The sequence below is a fragment of the Chiloscyllium punctatum genome, chromosome 14, assembly GCF_047496795.1.
Source record: "Chiloscyllium punctatum isolate Juve2018m chromosome 14, sChiPun1.3, whole genome shotgun sequence".
NCBI lineage: Eukaryota > Metazoa > Chordata > Chondrichthyes > Orectolobiformes > Hemiscylliidae > Chiloscyllium > Chiloscyllium punctatum.
In genome coordinates, this window is record NC_092752.1 from 12,135,645 (window position 1) to 12,161,950 (window position 26,306).

Consider the following 26,306-nt stretch of genomic DNA (forward strand, 5'->3'; position numbering starts at 1 on the left):
AAGGAAATAAATACACGAACCAAACCTCCCCTGCCTCCTCCCGATCTCTGATAAACCTGTCTCTGAGAACTGTACGGAGTGCATTATGGGAGAAAGTGCAATGTAGGATTTACGTATCCAATCTAAGTATTTTTTTCCTCAGAGGTTTGTAAATCTTTGGAACTCTTTGCCACAGAGTGGGGGCAGAATCCTTGTGTATATTTAAGGCTGAGATAGATTCTTGATCAGTCGGGGATTGCAGTTTATAGAGAAAGGGCAGGAAAGTGGATGTGAGGAAAGTTAGATCAGCCTTCATCCTATTGAATAGCCTACTCCTGTTCCTGTTTCTTATTATCTTTTCCACTGAATCTTAGCTGGAGGTGCTTTGATGGTTTAGAGGAATGTTAGTGAAAGATCCTATTTTGTCATAAGTTTTGGAAAGAGAAAGTTGACAATAATCTGGTGCTCAGTTTCTGAGTGAATGGATTCATTAGTGTCAGGCCATAACGATATAGAATGAAAGTGGGCAAATAGAGTTGACGTGTAGATCAGCATTAATTAAAGTGAATGGTGGGACAGTCTCAAGAGGTTGAATGGCCTCCGCCCATCCTACATTTAGAGTTTCATTGCTTCTTTTCTTTCCCCTCTTCCATTTCCATCGATGCTGCTTCTTGATATCTACAATATTACTCTTGAACTGTTCATAGGGGAGCCTTGGAAGAATAAAAGTTCTTACTTCCACTTCTACCCTCCCAATTATTGTGGAAGTTGCACATTTTCTGCATTTGTATGGGCCTCATATTTCTGTACTCCCAGCCTGATGTCTCCTTGATGTATAGCTACAACAGCAGTGACAGTCCTTCATTATTGTCATTATTACAAGAGGGTTTGAGTACAGAAGTAGAGAAGACTTGCTTCAGTTGTATAAAAACTTAGACCACACCTGGGGTACTGTGTGCAGTTTTGATCTCCTTATCTCAGGGAAGATATTATTGCTGTAGAGGGAGTTCAAAAAATGTTCACCAGATTGTTCTTGCGATGGTGGGAATGTCTTAGAGAGATTGGGTCAACTGGTCCTATATCCTCTAGACTTTCAAAAATGAAAGGTGATAGCTTTGAAATGTACAAAATACTAAGTGGATAGAATGGCGTAGTTGCAGGTAAGATCTTTCCCCAGTTAGGGAATATAGAACCAGGAGCATTGTCTCACAGCAAGGGAGATGCCACTTATATCTAAAATGAAGATAAATTATTTTATTCAGAAAGATGTGAATCTTTAGAATTTTCTACCACAGAGGACTCGGTCTTTGAGTATGTTTCAGGCAGTGATTGATAGATTGCTGATTATCCATGGCATGACAAGGTTATGGGAATGGAATGGATGAAAGACACTGAAGTGTTGATCACATGATCATATTGAATAGCAGGGTAGGATAGATGGGCTGAATAACCTCCTTCTGTTCCTAATGCTTCACCAAGTGACCATTATTCAAGTGTGGACCCAGATATTGATTGGAAATCTATCGTGCTGATTTCAGAGCATGTAAACATCCGAAGCATGGCAGCTGGTGTGAAAAATGTCAAAAGAAAACAGACTTGTGCTTCACAACCATCAGGACAGGCCAAAATATCTTCAAATCAATGAAGTACATTTGAAGTGGAGTCACTGTTGTAATGAAGGAAGTTCAGGAGCCAGTTTTGACACAACATGATCCAAAAGCCTGCTTGTGATAATGACTCGATCATTTACTTATAGTCATGTGCTTTTCATGATCTTAAAATGTAAGGAACATAACGAGCAAGCATTGTGAGGCTCCAATGGGATAAATGATCTGCTGAGGTGATAAATGTTGCCTGAGGTACTAAAGAAGACAACCTTTTCCCACATAATACTATACATTTACCGAAGAGGGCAGGCACAGATTCAGTTCAACATCTCATCTGAAAGATGGCACACTTGAAAGGTCAGCCTCTATTGTCAGTCTAATCCATGATGGGGACTTGAACCCACAACTTTCTGACTTGAAGGTGTGCATATTAGCAGCTGGGTCACAGCTGACACCTGAAACACTTTCATGGTCTTGGGAGGTTAGAGCGCCTATTACCATTTGAGTAGTGGGCGTGTGTTTGTGTGGTTTAAAAACTTCTCATTATCAATTTGTTCCAAGACTACAGAGAAACTCTACACCTGATGCACCATTCCTAGTGGATGCTGTGTGGTTGGTTCTGATCTCACAAACACAGTCAGCTCACACCACAATGCCATAATTTTCCTCGTCCAATCAAATGAGACAAATTGTGTTTTGAGCTGATCTTACTCTGATTGGGATCAGAGACCTTTCTCCCTTGCTGATGGACACTATCCTATTGTCAGGAGACAAGTGAATGACTTTACCTGCCCAACCACCACAACTGCCATTGTAAATCTTATTCATTGATGGGATGTGGATGGCACTGGCGAAGTCAGCAGCTGATATTGCCTATTCTTAAGCGGCCTCGAGATATGAGGGAAAACTTCACACACACACAAGGAACCATAAGCCAACAAATATTCAAGGATTCCAAGCATTGCAATTTTAATCAGTCCCACTCTACAGGAATGTGGCACTTCATTGTCTTTCCCCTGAAATCACTCACTCTTTATCTGAACCTTGGCTGCTGGCAACTGCAATGTACAGATTACTGCTGCCTGCTGGTCACTGCAACCCACTGGTCACTACTGCCCATTGGACACTGCTATCTGCTGATCGCTACCATTTGCTGGTCACTGCTGCCCACTGATCACTGGCATCTGCTGGTCACTACTACTCACTGGCACCCACTGCTCACTGCCTCCTGTTAACAAATACTTTTCACTTGCACAACACAAGATGACATACTGTATACAAATGTGAGACTTTTTTCTTAATTGTGTGTGGAGTGACATTATTGTGAAGGCATTTTCCAATGGTTGCATATCATTTCCTTACTCAAAGTTTCTGTTTTATGTTCTCTTATCAAACTGCAATATTTAATTTCAGGACAACTGATAATGTAGAACAAGATGAAAGGCTACTTCAATAAGACTCACCCACGTCTTAATCAGTCTCCCTCCCTTTAATGAGCTGGTGGGTGTGGTTCATAGTCTGTCCCTCTCTAAATATAACACTGCAAGTCAAATCACCTTGTACCATATTGAGAGTCACTTAAAACAAACATAACTGATGTTTGTTGGTATGAATTATGGTGGAGTGGAGTGTGCAGCTCATGCCTTCAATACTGGACAGCCTAATGGATACAAATAAATTAAAAATTAAAATCAATTTGTAACTTTATTTTGGAATGAACGAAGAAAGCTGAAAAAAATATGATCTGCCATTCTGTTTTCCCTTTTCCTATTCCAATGTATTGTTCCAAAGCATTGTGGCAGAGGTTGGATCTGAGACCAGTAAAGTTCCCTGACATCTTGTTAGAACCACATAACCAATCCAGATTTATTAACTTCTTCTGTCACAGGAGAGTTCATCAAATCATACAGTGTTACAGAACAGAAGCCCTTCAAGCCTTTGAAAGAGGCATCTAATTCATCAAACTCCCTGTACTTTCTTCCAATAGCTTTGCAACATTTTCCTTTGCAACCATTTATCCAATTACTATTAAATGTTTGAATGAAACTGAATCCTCTGCCTTTGAAGCAATTCATGCCAGGTTTTAAAAAAAGACACACACCTCAGGTTCTTTTGCCAGATAAAGTCATAGAAATAAAAATGGATTTTGGTTTTGGTCATTGCAAGTGGTGTCTTACGGTCAGTGAAATTTTTTATCGACTACTTCTCTTACAGATTTCAAATTTCTACACAGCTAGAAAAAATGTCATTGCAGTTCATTCTGCAATGTTTCCTGCCTTGACAACATAAGAAATAGGAGCAGTTATATAACCCCTTACAATTGCTCTGCCATTCAATAAGACTGTGGCTGATCATCAGCTGGATTTCCCTATATCCCCAAAACCTTTGTGTCCATCACTTTCTATTTCCCATGTTCTGTTTTTATCTCTTGAGGGCTCTGAATCAGTCTGGCCTAACTGTATGACTGACAGCTCTCTATTGAACCATTCATTCCTCACCTGGAAAGGTCCTGGACAATGTTCACAAGCTATTCAGTCTCAGAGGACAATGCTGATGATGTCCGCAGTCATCTCTCTCCTGCAGGGTGTCACTGTAAAATGACAAAAATGATATTGATTTCCCCCATTTTCCATCTCCCCTCCTCCCTTCCCAAGGTGAAGTCAATTTCAACCCCGTCCAAAGATGAGCTAACTGCAGCACAGACAAAGGATTGGTTTTCTCTGCTTTGTCTGGTGTTGAACACTTATTAACAGGAGCTCCACAACTCTATTATTGTAAGATACTTTATGAATGTGTGTATTAAGGTAAGTCAGCATTGTGCAGTAAAGCAAAAACAACAATGTTCTGAGGAGAAGATTATTGGGTCACCTGACTGAAAATTATACTCACATTGCCAATAGCAGGATGTCCAATTACAGTGTTTGTTGAATCCAATTACTCTACCATTTTGAGGTAAGTCCTGTGCTGTCTTCCTCCAATCCCTTATAGTATGTCATGTCAGTCCAACACAGTAGCTTTTATCATGTGTGAATCTTATGGCAACACCCCAGTGGTATTGTCAACTGATCAAGTCAGCAGCCAGTTTGTAATACTTTCAGTGATGGATGAGGCAAATTTTGGAGAAAAAGATGGGATACCTCACAGCACATTTAATGTTCAAAGAGTAAATTACATTGAAAAGATACAATTTAGTTTTAGTTGAATAACAATCTCATTCTAAGAACATCTTCCAAATGAATTTGTTAAATCATTGTTCATGTTCAGCCATTGCCTATTAATGTTAGAATAGTAGCGAAATTGTCTTTGTGAATTAATTATGAGAAATTCACATCTAATTATCTGTTCTTACTGTATAGAATTGTGTTGGATTGAAGCTATAGAATGTAGTATCTATGATTGTTTTTACTGAAAGGCTCACTCTGTGACAGTGAACTCCCTGAGCAGATGAGGCTACTGTTTGATCAATTCCAAACTTGAACTTGTTTATTCTACTCTTCCCAGCTGTGTGCCAACATGGATGTAAGCATGGAGAGTGTGTGGGACCAAATAGATGCAAGTGCTACCCAGGGTACACAGGCAAAACATGCAATCAAGGTAAGAACAAGAATCAAGCTTCTCCCAATTAGAAGTTATGATGTTGTCCAATGCAGAAGGATTTTCTTATTTGAGTGAACCCTTCACATGCTTTGACGGATTAGTCAAGAAATAGCATTGGCATTACACAATAATACTTTATTAACCATTCCCATCAATAAATTGCATGTATATCATTTGTTCAAGTAATAAATGATCCTGAATTTATACACTAAAGAAGCATAAACCATAGATAAATTTTAGATACACATAACTTTAGGTACACATAAAATATTTACACACTATGGTAAATTTCTGAGTTATATATGTCAAGGATATATATGATTTTAAAACATAGAAGTGCAAGTATATATACAGGTATATTTTGGGGATTGGTGAGCTCTGTTGTCTGGACAGCTAGTTTGTGAGGAAGCATAACATAACAGCATGAATCAATTCCCTCATCCATTGAGGTTATCACAAAGGTGCCACCTCCTCAACCTCATCCATTGCCTGAGGTGAGGTGTGGTGAGCTTCAGGTTAAACTCACCACCGGCCAGCTCTCTCTAATGACAGCTCTATGGTCCTCTGGGAATATGCTGACTTTCACTTTATTTACATTTGGGAAGTCCTGTGTGACAGTGGGTAAGTGGCCCTGGCTCTGAAGCAGAGATTTGAGGTTCGAATCCCACCCTAGGACCATAAGGTCAAGGAAGTTGAGAGTCCTGCAAATCCTTCCACTTTGTGTCAGGTGACAGGCACCAGAAATCATAACACCATAAATCATAGGAGCAGAATTAGGCCATTCAGTCCATCAAGTCTGCTTTGCCATTTGATCATGGCTGATATGTTTCTCAACCCCAGTCTCCTGCCTTCTTGCTGTAACCCTTGATCCCTTTACTAATCAAGAACGTATCTATATCTGTCTTAAACACACACAATGACTTGGCCTCCACAGGCCTTTCTGCTGCAAGGGGAGAAATTCCTGGTCATTCACGTGATGGAAAACAAGTTGGAGTTGGTACTAGCACACTCCATTGCTCCATGTAATCCTATTTTCAGGAACCCTGAAATGTTCGAAAGCCAATTAAATATTCTGAACTGTGATCACTGTTGTAGTGTAGGAAAGACTTTAGTGTTAATTTGGACTTAGAAAACTCCCAAAAGTAATAATGTGATAATGACCAGCTAAAACTTTAGTGATGTTGATGGAATTTAAATATTGATCAAGACAACAGGAACAGATCTCTATACAAAGTACATGTTACCACAACTTCGACTCCCGATCATGGTTATATTTAAATATATTTTTGTATGCTGCTAATTTTTCACCAATCTGGAGGATACCTATTTCTTGGGAAATATTTAATGTATCTATAAACAGTACACCCTGGCTTCATAGCTTTCACTTTACATACTAGCTTCATGGAGCTCAGATATTCAGGTTCAATTTTTCAAAGGACCCCCTTTGTTTCATTTCATAGCTTTAGGAACTGGAGCAAATACTCTGATGCTCAAATGTAGTCTTTGACATCTGGAGCATTTGAACACAATATTGATCTATTTCTTGGGTTATTTTCACAAGGAGGTTTAAAATGCATGCAAAGCAGTACGTTGCACATCACAGATGGGGAGAATGAGATAGTGGATTACAAACTGACACGTCTTTCCATCTTCACACCGTGTATTCAAAGCGTGTAGGGTACTGTGAGGAGGTGATGAGGAGGAACTCCGAAATCAGGCATCTGGAGAAATGCAACTGCGCTTGATTCAGATACTCTTTGCTGCTGTTTCTGGAGGCAATGATTAGTGTTAAGGTTCTTCCTGGGGTTGCTGGTAGTTGTCTGGTGCTCGATGCGGCTGGCAGTCTTTTCTGTTTCGGAATTGTAATGTATGTTGGCTATTCCACCCCAAGGGGATCATAACCAAGATTGAATCTGGTCTCATCTAATGTCCATTCTCTCACTTTTTAGGAAGGGGAGAAATTGAATTGTGATTTAAGTAGAAATCCCAACACTAAACCAAAATCCCATCTGCCCTGTCAATCAGCTGCAAAAGACCTGAGGCCAGTATTGTAAAGTAGAAAAGTGGAACTATTCCTGGTGTTCTGATCAATATTTCATTTTCAATCAACATCACGGAAACATGATCTGGCCATTGTCACATTGTTATGTTTGGGAGTCTGCTGAGGACATTATAACAGTGACTTCAGTGCAGAGTATTTAATTGGCTTTCAAGCACTTTAGCATTCCTGAGAATGAGAAGGTTACTATAAAGTGGACATCCTTCTTTTTTTAACTCAGTAAATCCTATACTTTCATTAAAGGAAAAGATTTTACCTAAATCTGCTGTGATCCCCGCTTCAAATCCTGCACCCATGAATCTCTACAATATAGAAGCAGGCCATTTGGCCCATTAAATCCACGCTGACTCTTTGAAGAGCATTCCATCCCCCAACTTATCCCCTGGCTAATCCACCCATGTTATTTTGTACTATAACAAGTATCATTTTCCCAACATAATTTAAATCTGGACTGAAAATTAACACTGTTTGAGGGGGTGCACAGTGGCTCGGTGGTTAGCACTGCTGCCTCACAGCGCCAGGGACCTGGGTTCGATTCTAGCCTGACGCGACTGTCTGTATGGAGTTTGCACATTCTCCCGGGTTTCCTCTGGGTGCTCCGGTTTCCTCACCCAATCCAAAGATGTGCTTATTAGGTGAATTGGCCACGCTAAATTGCCCATAGTGTTTGGGATGTGCAGATTAGGTGCATTAGTTAGGGGTGATATAGGATAGAAGGTTAGGGGGTGGGTCACAGTTCAGAAAGTCGGTGTGGACTTGTTGGGCTGAAGGGCCCGTTTCCACATTTTCAGGATTCTATAATTCTGTCATATTTATCAGACCAGTCGTAGTTTAAGAATAATCTTGTGCTGGCCGCTCAGGTGAATTTTAAACATAATTACCTGGATGTTTTCATGACTGATATTTTTAATTCTTGCAGATTAAACACTATCGTTTCTTTAATGAGATCTGTTACTGTCTGGCGATGCTAACCATTTAGTCAGAATTCTTGAGGTTGACTTTGTTTTGAACTAAAAGCAGATTTTGGATTCATTGAGGAAAGTTAGACCTGCTAGCTTGATAAATGAGGACAAAGCCACTCAGGACTTGACCTCTGTCCATTGGAGAAATGAACTGTTTACTCACAGCCCTGATCCCCAACAGACATCAAATTAGACAAGTGGCTTGTAAATACCTGAGCAACAAGCAAGTAATGATGCTTGCCCTGGGTTTTTATATGAGCATGTTGTATAAAAATAATTGTGAGCGCAAGTTCAAGGATATAAAATGCTGGTCTTATTTGTAATTATTCCTTATTAGTTTATAGAGTTATACAGTCGTAGAAACGTACAGCATGGAAACAACCCGTCCATGCTGACCAGACATCCCAACCCAATCTAGTCCCACCTGCCAGCACCCGGCCCATACCCCTCCAAACCCTTCCTATTCATATACCCATCCAAATGCCTCTTAAATGTTGCAATTGTACCAGCCTCCACCACATCCTCTGGCAGCTCATTCCATACACGTACCACCCTCTACGTGAAAAAGTTGCCCCTTAGGTCCCTTTTATATCTTTCCCCTCTCACCCTAAACCTATGCCCCCCACCTCAGGGAAAAGACTTTGTCTATTTATCCTATCCATGCCCCTCATAATTTTGTAAACCTCTATAAGGTCACCCCTCAGCTTTCGATGCTCCAGGGAAAACAGCCCCAGCCTGTTCAGCCTCTCCCTGTAGCTCAAATCCTCCAACCCTGGCAACATCCTTGTAAATTTTTTCTGCACCCTTTCAAGTTTCACAACATCCTTCTGATAGGAAGGAGACCAGAATTGCACGCAATATTCCAACAGTAGCCTAACCAATGTCCTGTACAGCTGCAACATGACCTCCCAACTCCTGTACTCAATACTCTGACCAATAAAGGAAAGCATACCAAACGCCTTCTTCACTATCCTATCTACCTGCGACTCCACTTTCAAGGAGCTATGAACCTGCACTCCAAGGTTCTCTGTTCAGCAACACCCACTAGGATCTTACCATTAAGTGTTTAAGTCCTGCTAAGACTTGCTTTCCCGTGGGCAGCATGGTGGTTCAGTGGTTAGCACTGTTGCCTCACAGTACCAGGGGAAAGTGAGGACTGCAGATGCTGGGATCAGAGATTAAAAATGTGTTGCTGGAAAAGCGCAGCAGGTCAGGCAGCATCAAAGGAGAAGGAGAATCGACGTTTCGGGCATAAGCCCTTCTTCAGGGCATAAGCCCTGCTTCATTCCTGAAGAAGGGCTTATGCCTGAAATGTCGATTCACAGTACCAGGGTCCTGGGTTCGATTCCCGCCTGTCTGTGTGGAGTTTGCACATTCTCCCCGTGTCTGTGTGGGTTTCCTCCGGGTGCTCTGGTTTCCTCCCACAATCTAAAGATGTGCATGTCGGGTGAATTGGCCATGCTAAATTGCCTACAGTGTTAGGTGTGTTAGTCAGGGGTAAATATAGGGTAGGGGAATGGGTTTGGGTGGGTTTCTCTTCAGAGGGGTGGTGTGGACTTGTTGGGCCGAAGGGCCTGTTTCCACACTGTAGAGAATCTAATCTAAAATGAAGTAAAGTCCATCTGTCACTTCTCGGCCCATTGGCCCATCTGGTCCAGATCCTGTTTTACTCTGAGGTAACCTTCTTCGCTGTCCACTCCACCTCCAATTTTGGTGTCATCTGCAAACTTACTAACTGTACCTCTTATGCTCGCATCCAAATCATTTCTGTAGGAAACAATTACAGAACTAGATGCTGCAATGGCTTGGATAACCTTTCACCTTTGGGATCTGCGTCCGTATGATGGTTGGGTTGGAAGTCTTGTTGCTTTCAGATGTCTGTCCTGAGATTACAGAACAGGCTTTCTTTTATTGTGGGAAAGAGTGAAGGAGGTTCTTCATTTACCAGGCCTTTAATAGCCCCATCCCTATTGAATTATATACCCAAAACAAAAGGACTCTGACTTTTACTAACAGGGACGTGAGTAAAATAGCATTAATAAATGTGTCAAAACTTTGATTCACCTTAAGTTGGATTGCTGATTGCCACATTGTGGGAAAGATACTTCATCATAGAGTCATAGAACACAGAAATAGATCCTTTGGTCCCTATCCTAAACTGAACTAGTCTCATTTACCTGCAATTATCTCATATTCCTCCAAATCCTTCCTTTTCATGTATCCATCTAAATGCCTCTTAAATATTATAATTGTACTCGCCTATACCACCACCGTTGGTAGCTCGTTTCCAGACACGCACCACCCTCTATGTGAAGAAGTTACCCCTCAAATCCCTTTTAAATCCTTCCTCCCTCACCTTAAACCAATGCCTCTCTAGGTTTGGACTCCCCCCTACCTTGGGAAAGAGACGTTGGCCATTCACCTTATCCACACCCCTCATTCTTGGAGATGTTGAGTGTGAATTCAACTGAAGGATGCTGAGGAAACTCTTGCTGGGGAATCAGTGACAAAACGAAACCAATTTCGAACTGTTACTATGTGTGAGGAGTAAAATTGAGAGAAAATATTTGAAGCAGAATAGAAAACCATGCTGGAGGGAGAGATGCTGGATTCATTTTAGATTGCACTGGGAAAGAGCCAGTGTAACCATAGGGTGTACTGGTAATGTCTGTAGTAATCCAGTAATGCAGAACAACGCCCTGGGGATGTGGGCTCAAATCTCATCACCAGTGCAGTTGGTGAAATTTGAATTAATTGAAAATCTGGAGCAAAAGTGTAGTTTAATTGTAACTGCTGTTGGTTGTCGCCATCTTTTTCATTAATGCCCTTTAGGGAAGGAAGTGAGTCCAGACCCACAGCAATGTGGTTGACTCTTAACTGCCCTCTGGGCAATTAGGGATGGACAGTAAATGCTGGGCTGGCCAGTGGCATCCACATACTATGAACAAACAAATGGCTATCCTCTTTCTTTTTCTTTTAATATTGGGATGTGGATGTCACTAGCCCGTTCTGCATTTATTGCCCATCCCTAATTACCCTGGAATTGAATGGCTTGCCATACTATTCTGGAGGCAGCTAAGAGTCAGCCACATTGCTGAGAGTCTGGTGTCACATGTAAACCTGATCAGGTAAGGATGGCAGATTTCCTTCTCTAAAGTAAACCAGATGAGTTTTTATTACAATGGGCAATGATTATATGGGTGACCATTAAGCCAGCTTTTAATTCCAGGATTTTCCCTTAGATTCGAATTTTACCATCTGCCATAGTGGGATCTCGACTTGGGGTTCCAGGGGCAGCTAGGTCAGTAATATTACTGCTACACCACTGCATCCCTAATTCTAACTGACTTGGGAAATGAAAAGTTGTAAGTTAGTGCAATGGGTTTTTGGGGAGAGAGACAGACAGAGGGGTTTATTTCAATTTTTGGATGGAAAGTTGGATCTGACTGCTGAGTTACTGACATTCATTTTCTGTTGCCTCACCTCAACCTTTCTGCTGTTCTGGAGGAGGTTACTTTATACCTAACCACTCTGTACCTGACCTGGGAGGGCTGGATACTGACAATGGGTGGATGAAATAAGAAAATGCGCCATTGGTCAACACTAAAATTTCCCCTCACTCTAATGAGAAGACATTTTCACAAGGCAACTGGATTTTGTCGTTGCTAATTGTCATGATCTTTGACACAAAATTAATGAAATCCTGTTGGTTGCATTTTTCCTAACTACTGTCTGAGTTCCTCTCTCTCTGAATGTCTGAGCAATAGTTCAGGGCTTCCCGAACTGCGAGGTGAAATTTTGAGATTCACAAGCTCCAAGGAAGTAATGGCTACATGGAGCTCCAACCCTGTTCTAAAAACTGCGAGATCCTTTCAATCTTTGGAGCTTTATCTATAACGTAGGTGTGGCCAAATCTGCTGAACCTTGAGACTAAAATGTTATGTGGAAAAACATTGCGGAGAAATTGATGATGTGAAACTTTGTAAAAGCTGCGAATGAAACAGACACCATTTGCCCACATGACTCACCCTCACCCCCAAATCCACCAGCTGTCATCTCTCATACCTACCCCACCCCAGCTCGCAAGTCTGAGCTCAAGGTGATCATCAGTCACCATAAGGTCACAATGGAAAATCATGTTGTAAGCACTGCTATAGTTGTTACCTAGTGCTAAATCTGATTAACTATTGATCAGGTTATAGATATTGTAAACAGCAAAGTGATCTATTTCTGACATGAGTGAACCCAGATATAACCAAATAAGGGAAAGCACCAATGGTAATCTTAAAACAAGGCAAAACCTAAACAATATGTCCAATTTGTTTGGTCTTCATGTCATCTTTGCTCCTTTTTTGTATATAGGGGACTGTGAGAACAGCGGAACTGCTCACTGTACGTGGAATGTAACATCCAGAGGTCACTGACGTTAATGATCATATTTAATAAGTAGATGGAAGAACCTTTTGAATAGTGTTTAGATCAACAGCTTGTACATTTTTGAATGTGGTGACATCATAGTTTTGGTATTTGAGTAGCAACCTCAAAATCATGAGTTCAAATTTCACAATCGTGATGCAGCTAAATACTGCTACACGTACACAGAGTAGATCATTTGGAACAATTGCCACTATAGTGGGAATTCTAGATATTCTCTGCACTCTAGGTGGTATCATTGGAGTTATTAATCTGCAAGTTTAATTTAGATAAATGTGAGGTGTTGCATTTTGGTAAGACAAATCAGTCATGGTAGAGCCCTGGGGAATGTTGTTGAACAGAGAATCCTAGGGGTGGACGTACATAATTCCTTGAAAGTGGCATCACAGGTAGACAGAGTGGTGAAGGAAGTGCTTGGCAAGCATGCCTTCATTGGTCAGAGCATTGAGTATAGTACTTGGGATGTCACATTGTGACTATACCAGATATTGGTGAGGCACATTTAGAATACAGTACTATGTTAAATTCTGGTCAGCCTTCTACAGGAAGGATAGTTGTTAAACTGGAAAGGGTGCAAAATAGATTTACAAGGATGTTGCCAGGACTGGAAGGTTTGAGTTATAAGGAGAGGCTGAGAGATTTTCCCCTGGAGCTTTGGAGGCTGAGAGGTCACTTTATAGTGGTTTATAATATCATGAGGAACATGGATAGGGTGAATAGATGAGGTTTTTTTTCCCTCAGAGTAGAGGAGTACAAAAATAGAGGGCGAGGGGCGAAAGATTTAAAAGGGACCTCAGGGGCATAGAGTGGAGTATGTAGAGAATGAGTTACCAGAGAAAGTGGTAGATGCAGGTACAATTACACCATTTAAAAGACACTTAGACATGTACATGAATATGAATAGGTTAGAAATATATCGGCCAGGCACAGGCAAATGGGACTGGTTCAGTCTAGGAAACCTGGTTGGTATGGATGAGTTGGTACGAAGGGTCTGTTTCTGTGCTGTATGACACTGTGACTAACAAGAAATTACTTTACAGAGCTATAGCACTAGTACTGAGTCACAGGTAACCAAAACAAAGCTAACTATTAGGTTCCTGAATTTGGTGAAGTCAATATCTACCTTCTTAGAATTTGGTGTCATTCAAACTGAATCACCAGTATCAGCCTGACTCCTGTACAATGGAGGCAGTTGGAACTTAAAGCAGTGTTTGTGTGAAGCATGTTGAGTGCTTTAACATCAGTGTAACTCCAACGTCAAAAAGGATGTGTACAGTATACCCTAGAAACTAGATAGTTTCAGTCAGATTGATTCTTCAGATTAATGAGTTGAACTACAAGGAGAATTTGAGTATGAGCACCGTATATTCTCTGGAGTTTAGATTAGATTAGATCCCCCACAGTGTGGAAACAGGCCCTTTGGCCCAACAAGTCCATACTGACCTTCCAAAGAGTAACGCACTCACACCCATTCCCCTACCCTATACTTACTCCTGACTTGGCAATTTAGCATAGCCAATTTACCTGTTCCACCATCAAATAAGATAATGATCCTTTACCTCAACTCCACTTACCTCTCCTATTCCCATGTCCCTTAAATTCAGCTGACCTGCACATCTTTAAATTGTGGGAGGAAGCCCATGCAGAAACTGGGAGAATATGCAAACTCCACACAGACAGTCGCCCGAGGCAGGAATCGAACCTGGGTCCCTAGCGCTGTGAGCAGCAGTGCTAATCACTGAGCCACTGTACCACCTCAAGGAGAGAGTTTGCAATGCAGGGAGGTGTCAACGGCACATGTTCAGTGCCTGAGGCGCCATGAAGATTCTACCTTCTTAATGTCTTCCTTCCCCTGAAGTGTAGTGATCCTCGGGTTAAACCAGCACCAGGTCTCTCTCTCTCTCTCTCTAAAAGGGTGCGAGGTGATATAATTGAAATGTATAAACGTCTCTCAGTGCAAAATTCTTTCAGCATAGATGCTAAAAGGTTGTATCCACTGCCTTGGAGGATGGACTCCATAAGCAATGGGGGTCATAGTCTCAAGGGGCACTTAGAACTGAGTTGATGAGAGGTTCCATCATCCAGAGGGTTAGGAGTTTTTGCATTTCTTTACCCAGTCGGGCTGTGTATTATCGGTTATTGAGGTAATGGAAGACTGAGATCAATAGATCTTTAGACACTAAGAGATTCAAGGGACATGGGAATAGGAGAGGTAAGTGGAGGTGAGGTAAAAGATTATTGGATGGTGGAACAGGTTTGAGAAGTCTCATGGCATCTTATTTCTATGTTCTTACTTTCAATCCTATGATCTCACAGAATCATAGAATCCCTACGGTGTAGAAACAAGCTCTTTGGCTCAATACGTCCACACCAACCCTCTGAAGAGTATCTCACCCAGATCCATTCCCCTACCCTATTAATCTATGTTTACCCCTGACCTAACCTACACATCCCTGAACACTGTGGGCACTTTAGCATGGCTAATTCACCCAACCTGCACATCTTTGGATTGTGGGAGGAAACTGGAGCACCTGGAGGGAACCCACGCAGACATGGGGAGAATGTGCAAACTCCACACAGACAGTCACCCACCTAATATATTCCTGACAGCAAAATACTTCTGTGTGCTCAGGAAAGGTTGCTGGACCCATAACCTTAACTCTGATTTCTCTCCACAGATGCTGCCAGACCTGCTGAGCTTTTCCAGCAATTTCTGTTTTTGTTTTTGTTTCTAATTTCCAGCATCCACTTCTTTTGATTCTTTCGGTTTTTTACCACTATGTTGTGTTGCTCAAAAATTCAGCAATTCTGAAACCTTTAAAACACTCCAGTTTTCAACTAAATTATTGTTCTTATGATGTAGATGACCATTTTGGACCATAATAACCCGACCAACTATCATACTGGTGCCATATAAAAACAGAATATGTCAAAGAACTGCAGATGCTGGAGATGTACAATAAACAAAAACAGAAATTGCTGGAGAAGCTCAGAAAACAGCATTAATGTTTTGAGGCTAGCAGCCCTTAATCAGAAAGCTCACTGGATTGAAAACATCGATGCTGCTTTCTCTCCACGGATGCTGCCAGACCTGCTGAGTTTCTTTAGCAATTTTTGATTTTGTTTCAGATCTCCAAAAACTGCTGTCCTTTTGTTTTATTTCTGTTCTGAATGATAAGTTTGCGATGCAGAGAGATGTCAACAGCACAAGTTCAGTTCCTGAGGCACAATGAAGATTCTACCTTCTTGACTTCTCCCCTCCCTTGAGGTGTAGTGATCTTCAGGTTAAACCAACACTAGATATCTTTCTTTCTCTCTCTCTCTCTTTCTCTTTCTCTATATCTCTCTTTCTCTCTCTCTTTCCCTCCCCCTCCCTCTCCTTCTCTCTCTGTCTCTCTCTAATGGAAGAACAACCCTTTGGGGCTATGGCACCTTTAGCTGAGGTTTCGAATACTGTGCCAGACGTAACTTGGTAATTGAGAGGAATGATTTTATGCTAAAATTAACTGCAGCATTTATTTTGTGGAACAGATTTTAATGAATGTGGGATGAAACCTCGCCCGTGCAAACATCGATGTATGAATACGTACGGCAGCTACAAATGCTACTGTCTGAATGGCTACATGCTCATGTCCGATGGATCCTGTGCCAGTAAGTGGTTTGCTTTCAATGCAGTCTTGTGTCCATCTCCTATCTTAGAAGATGCTTGCAGTTACTTGGTGGTGGCCTGCAGTAAGGCAATCGGTTCTTCTGAAGCTTGTGAAAGTAATTGCGACATTAACTATTCTTTATTGCAAGGGGAAATGGTGGCATCCTGGTAATGTCAGTGGAATCCAGAGCTCACTGATAAGTAGGACATAGGTTTAAATCCCACTGTGGCAGATAGGCAAATTTAAATTCAACACTTGGACATCTGAAATAAAAGCTGATGCAATGGTGACCACTGTTTGTTGTAAGAAGAACCTACTTGACTCAATAATGTCTTTTAGGGAAGGAAATCTGCCATCCTTGCCTGGTCTGGTCTACATATGTGACTCCAGATCCACAGCAATGTGGTTGACTCTTAACTGCCCTCTGTGCAGTTAGGGATAGGCAATCAATGTTGACCTGGCCAGCAACACCCATAGGCCACAAATAAAAAGGAAACATTGCCTACCATAACACCACTGACTACCATACAGAAATACTTCAAACACTGTAAAGGTGGTGCGAATGTTGCGTTGTATTGACACAAGTCTTTTCTGAAGGATATTGGATAAACTATTTAGCACTGAGATGAGGAGAAGTCTCTTCACCCAGAGAATGGTGAACCTGTAGAATTCTCTGCCACAGAGAGTGATTAAAACAAAAACATTGAATGTTTTCAAGAACGCGATAGGTATAGTTTTTAGGGCTAAACGTTCCAAAGGGAGTGGGGAGAACGGAGGAACAGGGTATTGAGTTGGATCTTGTTTTTCTATTCATTCATGGAATATGAACATGGCCAGCATTTATTGCCTATTCCTAATTGCCCAGAGGGTAGTTAAGAATCAATCACATTGCTGTGTGTCTTGAGTCACATATGAGCCAGACCGGCAGTTTGTTTCCCTAAAGGACATTGATGAATCAGATGGGTTTTCCCCAGCAATTCATAATGGTTCATGGTTGTCATAAGACTTTTAATTCCAAATTTTTTTCATTGAATTCAAATTCCATCATTTACCATGATAGGATTCATACCCACACCCCCAGAACAGTATTTGGGTCTGTGGATTGATAGTTTAGTGATAATACTGCCAGGCCGTTATTATGACGATCAGCTGTGATCAAAGTGAATGGTGGAACAGGCTCAAAGGGCTGAATGTCCTCTCCCTGCTTCTATGTTCTGCACAGTTATTGTTCAGAGTCCCTTGGAGTTCTAGTTTCTTTGAGGCAGCTTGTTCAAGGCTTTGTTCATTGGTACCAGGCTCGAGAAATGTCAGCCTGGTTTCTGAGTGACAGCAGCACCAGGATCCATGATCACAGTGTGACTGGGAGCAGCCTCCCAAGACAAAACAGCCCAGTTCACATTGAGCTCATGGTGCGGGCTGTGGGGTCACTGGGAGAGGGGAGACAAGGGTAGCTCAGTAGAAATCCAACAATAGCCAAACAAGGTGCTGATGGATATTCTCATTCACTCTGAGATGGCATCATCTAGTGGTGACAGCGAATAACCTTCAAGGAATGTTTTGCTCGCTCATCAACACTGCACACTTTAAGCAACCAGCCTAAAAGCCAACATTTGATCTTAGGGGTCCAAACAAAGTAAATAGGGAGAAACTGTTTGCTCTGACAAAAAGATCAAGCATTAAAGGGGCACGGATTTAAAGTAATTTGCAAATGAATCAAATGCCTTGTGAGGAAAAGCTTTTACATGCAGCAAGTGGTTAGGGTCTGGGACAAACTGCCTGTGGATGCGATGGACGCCAGTTCATTCAAGAGGACAGCAGATTGCTATTTAATGAAGGAACAATATAGTTCCTTGAATGTAGACAGGATAATGAAGAAAGCATTTGGTACACTTGCCTTTATTCATCAGTGTGTTGAGTATAGGAGTTGGGAGGTCATGTTGTGGCTGTACAGGACATTGGTTAGGCCACTTTGGAATGCTGTATACAGTTCTGATCTCCTTGCTATAGGAAAGATGTTGTTAAACTTGAAAAGGTGAAGAAAAGATTGACAAGTGTGTTGCTGGGGTTGGAGGGGTTGAGCTGGGAGAAGCTGAACAGGCTGGGACTATTTTCTCTGGAGTATCAGAAGCTGAGGGGTGACCTTATCGAGATTTATAAAATCATGAGGGACATGGATAGGGTGAATAACCAAGATCTTTTCCAAGGGTATGGGAGTCCAAAACTAGAGGGTATAGGTTAAGGTGAGAGGGGAAACATATAAAAGGGGCTTAAGGGGTAACATTTTCACACAGAGGGTGATGCAGAATGAGCTGGAAGTGGAAGTTGTAAAGGCTGGTACAATTACAACATTTAAAAGGCATTTGAATGGATACATGAATAGGAAACATTTAGAGGGATATGGGCCAAGTGCTGGCAAATGGAACTAGATTAATTTAGGATAACTGGCTGGCATGGAGGAGTTGAACTAAAGGGCCTGTTTCCATGCTGTACACCTCTATTACTCTATACTCAGGGTCAATGGGGAAAAGGCAGGAGAAAGGCAATAAATCAGAACGCTGAGAGCTGGTACAGACACGATGGGCCAAACAGCCTCCTTTTATGCTGTAGCACTTCTGTGATTTGTAAAATCACTGGCCCACCACATAGGCAGATGACACAGAAATGTAGAAAATAGGAATAGGAATAGGCCATTCGGCCCATTGAACCTGTACCACCTTTCAATATGATCATGGCTGATCATTGAACTCAATATCCTGTTCCTGCTTTCTCCCCCATACCCTTTGCTTCCTTTAGCCCTCAGAATAATTCCTTCTGAAAACATTTAATGTTTCAGCCTCAACTGTTTTCTGCAGCAGAATTCCATAGGCTCACCACTCTCTGGGTGAAGAAATTTCTCCTCATTTCTGTCCTGAATGGCCTACTCCATATCCTTAGACTGTAACCCCTGATTGTCCCACCATTAGAAATATGCTTTCTATGTTTCCTCTGTCTAGTCCTATTAAAATTTTATAGGCTTCTATGAGATTCCCCCCTCATTTTTCTAAACTCCAGTTATTATAACCCTACTCCTCACTTCACGACAATTGTAACAAATTTAAAGTCAAACTCACTGGTGTGGTGAATCCTGTGTTCTTTAGAACTGTGGGCTGTCCGTGGGGCCTAGGTTCTGGCTCTGATTTGTTATAGGCCTCAAAACCTTAGCCTGGAGGTTGCTGTGCCTTTGAACTTAACTTACCTGGTTTAAAAAGAGGGGGCGTTGGGTAATGTTCCTGCTCCTGTGACTAATTGTCAGACACTCCCACAGGAAGCTGCACCTCTGTAGAGATAAGAGAGAAAAAGACACAGCAAATGCTGGAAATATTCAGCAGATCGAGGGATCGAGGGCATGAATCGGGCTGGTGTTGGACAGGGGTGTACAAAGTTAAAAATCACACCAACACCAGGTTATAGTCCAACAGGTTTATTTGGAAGCACTAGCTTTCAGAACGCTGCTCCTTCATCAGGTGGAGAATAAGGTTGTAAGACGCAGAATTTATAGCAAAAGTTTACAGTGTGAATTAACTGAAATTGAAAAAGACCTGGATTGTTTGTTAAATCATATGAAAGAACTGAAACCAACTTGGTCATTTCCGTTACATCAGACTGGAAACTTTTGCTATAAATTCTGTGTCTTACAATCTTATTCTCCACCTGATGAAGGAATACTGGATTAGTGGTGCTGGAAGAGCACAGCAGTTCAGGCAGCATCCAACGAGCAGCGAAATCGACGGATAGCACTCTGAAAGCTAGTGCTTCCAAATAAACCTGTTGGACTATAACCTGGTGTTGTGTGATTTTTAACTATGAATCAGGCTGACAGCCTTTTATCAGAACTGGGAAAAGCTTACAAAGCAAGGACCGAGCTCTGGGGAAAAGCCATGGAGGCCATGATAGAATAGAAGGGAAGATATTAGGTAGAGAGCAGTCGAGAATGATGGTGCAAAGAGTCCTGATGCAAGGGAAAATTGGCAGGTAATGGGACACAGGAAGTATAAATGGCAGCAACTGTCTGAAAAATGGGAGGTCACGGTTACGATCAGAAATTGCTGGACTCACCAGAAGGCTGTGATGTGCCAAACTGCAAGGTGACCTATTGTCCCTTAAACATGGGGTGGGATCACTGGAACAGGATCAGATGCTGAGGAAGGAGTGGTCAGACTGGGAGTGCAATGGTGTGTCAGGGAGGCTAATGGGTCAGCTAAAGTGGCTTAATGTACTTCAATAAGTGATAAGCCTGAAACTTTCAACCATCCTTTCGTTATGAGCACTGTATGCATTGTCAGCATTCCATCCTGGTCCTCTGTGATTGGTTGGGGTAATAGTGATGGCCATATGTGGACTGTGATAGTTTTCTTTTGCCAGTGCAGGAATGAACTTGTGTTGCTGTTGCTGTTTGACAGATATGCGGTCATGTGCAATGGCAAACTGCCAGTATGGCTGCGATGAGGTGAAAGGAGACATTCGGTGTCGTTGTCCATCACCGGGACTGCAGCTTGGACCTGATAGGAGGACCTGTGTGGGTATGTACGCCGGGGGCTTGGTCAAATTAGACTGTGATTTTCCAGCATTCCTTGATTGAGGAATCACAGGCAGAAGTAGAACCTGTTACAAATGAGTCATAGAGTTTTACATCACGACAGAGACACTTCGGCCCATCATATCTGTGCCAGCCATCCAACCCCATCTATTCTAATCCCATTTTCCAGTACATGTCCATAAATTTGCAAGTAATGGCATACCAAGTGCTCATCTAAATACTTTTCCAATGTCTTCAGGGTTCCTGCCTCTAACCCCTTTCAGGCAGTGTGTTACAGTTACTCATCTGCTGGGTGAAAAACTATTGCTTGTATCCCCTCTAAACATCCTGCCCCTTAGCTTAAAACTGTGGTACTGGTTGGAAGGTTAGTGATCCCTCTATTAAGAAGAAAGGTTTCTCTCTATCTACGCTCCTCATTACAAGGTGCAGTCAAAGTGCAGAGTGACCATTTTGAGGTAGAATAGCTCCGCAGATTTGAGGGACTAAATGGTCTACTTCTGTTCCCATGTCCCTTCCCCATCCAATGACTTCATTTGGCTGGAGTTATCGGTTATTAGATGGTTTGCTTCAACTGAAGTACTAGCCTGATACAATCTGCCTGACTTTACAATTGCATCTATGAACTGTCCTCTTCATAGGCTGTCCATGGACAAAACAAAACTCTGAAAGGCAGTAGCCATTTGCAACAGCTCAGGCCTGAACTCCTGGAGTTGGTGTAACTCTCACACTCTGGTAGAGTGCACAGTTTCCCTCTCTTCCCTCTTCCTCCTGTCTTTGCAGTGAATTAGCTTTTGCTTTGTTTTTGAATGATCAGTATTGGTTGTGTTCCCTTTGATAGGGTGGAATCCAGAGCTGCAGGGGCAGGAGGCAGTGTTTTCGATGTTCTCATGCTTCACCTTTGCCTGTGGTCAGAGGAAGGCCAGAGGACAAAGAATGCCATGCATGGCCTGTATGTTGGCTCACCCACAACACTGTGCTTCACCCTGCAAGCCACACTGACAACCACTCACTTATTTTACAGCCCTACAGCGGAAAATAGAAATTAAAACTGTCTAGGCTGCTTGCGATGCAGTCGTAACATTGCTATCTCTGAACCAGAAGGGCAGGGTCAAATCCCACCTGCCCCAGAGGTGTGGCGATTACCTATAATGTTAGTCTTGGCCAGGAGTGGAGCTCTGGCTTTAATCAGCTCCATCCTGTTAGTAGCTTGGTTTGGAAGGTCAACACAACTTGCTATGTGACCCCTGGCTCAGCCTTTCAGAGATGTAAACTGTGACTATCCACTGAGCTGATTTAATTAACAACTGCTAACGAACTCCTATGGGTGTCCTTTCAGATGTCGATGAGTGTGCCACAGGGAGTGTTGTGTGCCCAAGGTTTCGGAAATGCATCAATACCTTTGGAAGTTACTACTGCAAATGTCATGATGGTTTTGAACTGAGATACTACAACGGCAAATACCGCTGTCTAGGTAAGTCTCTTTAAAGGCGGACAGAGCTTTTGTCGTCCTATTCAGATTCCGAGCATGTCTGCTGGGTATTATAATGGACAGAAAACCAGAAACTCTCCACTCGGACTGTGTTTGCAGCTGGGAGTGCTGGATTGTAGAATCACCTCTAGCAACAGACTGTCAGACACACATCCTGCATTCTCATTCATTTTACAATAAAATCCCTGTCAAAATGAGATAACGAGAGTCCAGAGACAGTATGTTCCTGTTAGGGTGAAGAGTAAGGCTGAATGACTAGAGAAATTGAGGGTTTGGTGAAGTATAAGAAGGATGTGTAGGTCAGGTATAGACAGCAGAGATCGAGTGAATCCCTTGAAGAGTATGAAGGCAGTAGGAGTATACTTAAGAGGGAAATCAGGAGGGCAAAAAGGGGACATGAGATAGCTTTAGCAAATAGGGTTGGGGAGAATTCAAAGGGATACTATAAATACATTAAGGACAAAAGAGTAACTAGGGAGAGAATAGGGCCTCTTAAAGATCAGTAAGGCCGCTTACGTGTGGAACCGCAGGAGATGGGGGAGATACTAAATGAGTACTTTGCATCAATGCAAGATAGAGGACGTGGGGAAATAAATAGCGACACCTTGAAAAATGTCCATTTTACAGAGGAGGTGGTATTGGACGTTTTAAAATACATAAAGGTGGATAAATCCATGGGACTTGATCAGGTGTATCCTAGAACTCTGTGGGAAGCAAGGGAAGTGATTGCTGGGTCCCTTGCTGAGATATTTTTATCATCAATAGCCACAGGTGAGATGAGAAAGACTGGAAGTTGGCTAATGTCGTGTCACTATTTAAGAGAGGTGGTAAGGAAAAGCCAGGCAACTATAGATCAGTGGGTCTGACTTCAGTGGTGGGCAAGTTGTTGGATCGAATTCTGAGGGATAGGATTTACATGTACTTGGAAAGGCACGGACTGATTAGGGATAGTCAACATGGCTTTATGAATGGAAAATCATGTCTCACGAACTTGATTGAATTTTTTGAAGAAGTAACAAAGAGGATTAATGAGAGCAGAGCGATGGATGTGACCTGTATGGACTTCAATAAAACGTTCGATAAGGTTCCTCATGGTAGACTGGTTGGCAAGGTTAGATCTCATGGAATATAGGGAGAACTAGCCATTTGGATACAGAACTGGCTCAAAGGTAGAAGACAGAGGGTGATGGTGGAAGATTGTTTTTCAGACTGGAGGCCTGTGATCAGCAGTGTGCCACAAGGATCGGTGCTGGGTCTACTACTTTTCATCATTTATATAAATGATTTGGATGTAAACATAAGATGTACAGTTAGTATGTTTGCAGATGACAACAAAATTTGAGGTGTAGTGGACAGCAAAGAAGGTTACCTCAGAGTACAATGGGATCTTGATAAGATGGGCCAATGGGTTGAGGAGTGGCAGATGGAGTTAAATTTAGATAAATGTGAGGTACTGCATTTTGGAAAGGCAAATCAGGCCAGGATTTATACATTTAATTATAAGATCCAGGGGACTGTTGCTGAATAAAGAGACCTTAGAGTGCAGGTTCATAGTTCCTTGAAAATGGAGTCGCAGGTAGGCAGGTTGGTGAAGAAGGCATTTGGTATGCTTGCCTTTATTGGTCAGCGCATTGAGTATAGGAATTGGGAGGTCATGTTGCGGCTATACAGAACATTGGTTAATCCACTTTTGCAATATTGTGTGCAATTCTAGTCTCTTTACCATCCAAAAGATGTTGTGAAACTTGAAAGAGTTCAGAAAAAGATTTACAAAGATGTTGCCAGTGTTGGAGTGTTTAAGCTATAGGGAGAGGTTGAATAGGCTGGCACTGTTTTCCCTGGAGCGTCGGAGATTGGAGGGTTACCTTATAGAGGTTTATAAAATCATGAGGGGCATGGATAGGGTGAATAGATGTCTTTTCCTTGGGTTGGGGGAGTCCAGAACTAATAGGTGAGAGAGGAAAGATTTAAAAGGAGCGTAATAGTCAACTTTTTCATGCAGAGGGTTGTGTGTGAATGGAATGACCTGCCAAAGGAAGTGGTGGAGACTGGTACAATGACAACATTTAAAAGGCATCTGGATGAGAACATGAATAGGAAGGGTTTAGAAGAATATGTGCCAAATGCTGGCGAATGGGACTAGATTAATTTAGGATATCTGGTCAGCAAGGACGAATTGGACCAAAGGGTTTATTTCCATGCTGGAACTCTATGACTCTATATTAATGCCAGATACAAAAAGCTGGTGCAATAAAACAACTGAAGGCTCCTTCCAAATTTACCTGTACCTCTTTCAGTTTGGCTGCTCTGAAAAAACATTTCTCAGAGGATGGTTAGAGTGTGGACTTCTCTTCCTCAGAGGTAGTGAGGACTGGGTTCTTTAAAGAGTTTTCAAGGTGGTTCGGTTGATTTATTTGATTTACAAGGGAATCATAGGTTATGGCTTAATGGACAGGAATTGCCTAATTCTGCTCTGATACCTTATGGTTGTTTGATGTGCTGGAGATCAGTTAGCTTAGTCGCTGGACTGCGGTTTTATCAGACTGGGTGATGCCAACAGCCTGGGTTCAACTCTTGCACCAGCTGACATTATTGTAAAGGAATCTACTTTCTCAACCTCTCCATTGGCACCAGTTGTTGTTTCTAATGAGAAAGCTATGGTCTGGTAAGATTATGGTCTCTTCTATTCTAGACACATTAGGAGGCACTGCACTCCTCTATCCGGTCCACAAACTATGACCCTGAAATTCTGGTGGCTTCTCTTCTTCACCTTGACTGTGATTCCCCCTCCACATTGACCCCTGCTGGAAGGTGCATGCAAGTGGAAGGCATGATTGGTCTGAGCTATCACCCCTCCCCCCCCACCTGACTCCCTGCACCAGTTAAAACTCAGCATAGAGAATGATGGGTAAGGGGGAGTGTATTTTACTGTGCAAGTCTCTTGTTCACATCTCACCAGGGGGTGCTTGATTTTGACTTTGTTCATTCCCCAAACATTGCCCACCTCTCTCTCAACTTATCACTCAAGAAACACCACCTCTCCTACAAAAAAGTCCTAACTTGAAGAGTTCACAGCGACTCTTGTTATTTCTCATGCTGCATCACTGCCTCAGTCACTTGATTCTGCAAAAAATCCAAACTGAATAAAGGGCTTTGTTATTTTACTTTCAGAAATGAATGGTTTAATTAACTGTTGGTAATTCAAACAGGACCACGCACTACTCTCTCAAAATCTACTGGTCATGCAGTTTAAATATTCAAAAACTTACAGGTTTATATGAACGGCATTCCAAAATATTTCTCTCTCTCTCTCTCTCTCTCTCTCTCTCTGTTTTGGAGATTTCAATATTAGATTTGATTAAGGAAAAGTTGAGATAATAATGAGACCCTTTTCTATGGGAACCTGAACAAGCTTTAGAAATTGGACTCTGTAATGGTGATGACGTCAAGCCATGGAACAAAAATACCAGATAGGCCTTTGTTATGCTGGCAGTATGTTAATTTTTCCGTTCAGCTGAATGTTCTTGAGCCTTATAGTGGGGGCCTATTCCAAGAGAAAAAAATATAGAGACACAGGCCAAGGTGCAAAAAGATATTTTCAAGGACAATATTGGGCCTAAGAAATTGTAAAATCAGAAAAGGCTGAACAGACTGGAGCTCTTTTCACGAGAAAAGAAAACATTAACAGGACTTGGGGATTGAGGAAGTTGTGGTTGTGAAGGATTTATAGCATAGATGGAGAGAGGAGTTGTCACATGTTGGGGTGTTCCAACGCTGCAGTCCCAATCCCAGTCTCTTCGTGAGGCACTCAGGAGAAGCTTCTTTACCCAGTGCTTGATTAGAATATAGTGAAAGTTAGGGGTGCAGATGCATTTAAGTGGAGGCTAGATAATTACAGATGTCAGTTGGTTGGCCATCTAGTTTGTGATGCAGAGTAATGCCAACAGCACAGG

At 42.1% G+C, this 26,306-nt stretch overlaps 1 protein-coding gene across 3 annotated transcripts in view; it reads left to right on the forward strand.

Annotated features, from left to right (window-relative positions):
* Positions 1-26,306, forward strand: part of npnta (nephronectin a) — a 70,214-nt gene that overhangs the window by 9,688 nt on the left and 34,220 nt on the right. For all 3 annotated transcript variants that reach the window (XM_072583899.1, XM_072583897.1, XM_072583898.1), the window contains 4 exons: positions 5,088-5,180; positions 16,170-16,289; positions 20,728-20,847; positions 22,201-22,335. In XM_072583899.1, the coding sequence (XP_072440000.1) occupies positions 5,088-5,180; positions 16,170-16,289; positions 20,728-20,847; positions 22,201-22,335 (468 nt within the window). The remainder of the gene's footprint in view (positions 1-5,087; positions 5,181-16,169; positions 16,290-20,727; positions 20,848-22,200; positions 22,336-26,306) is intronic.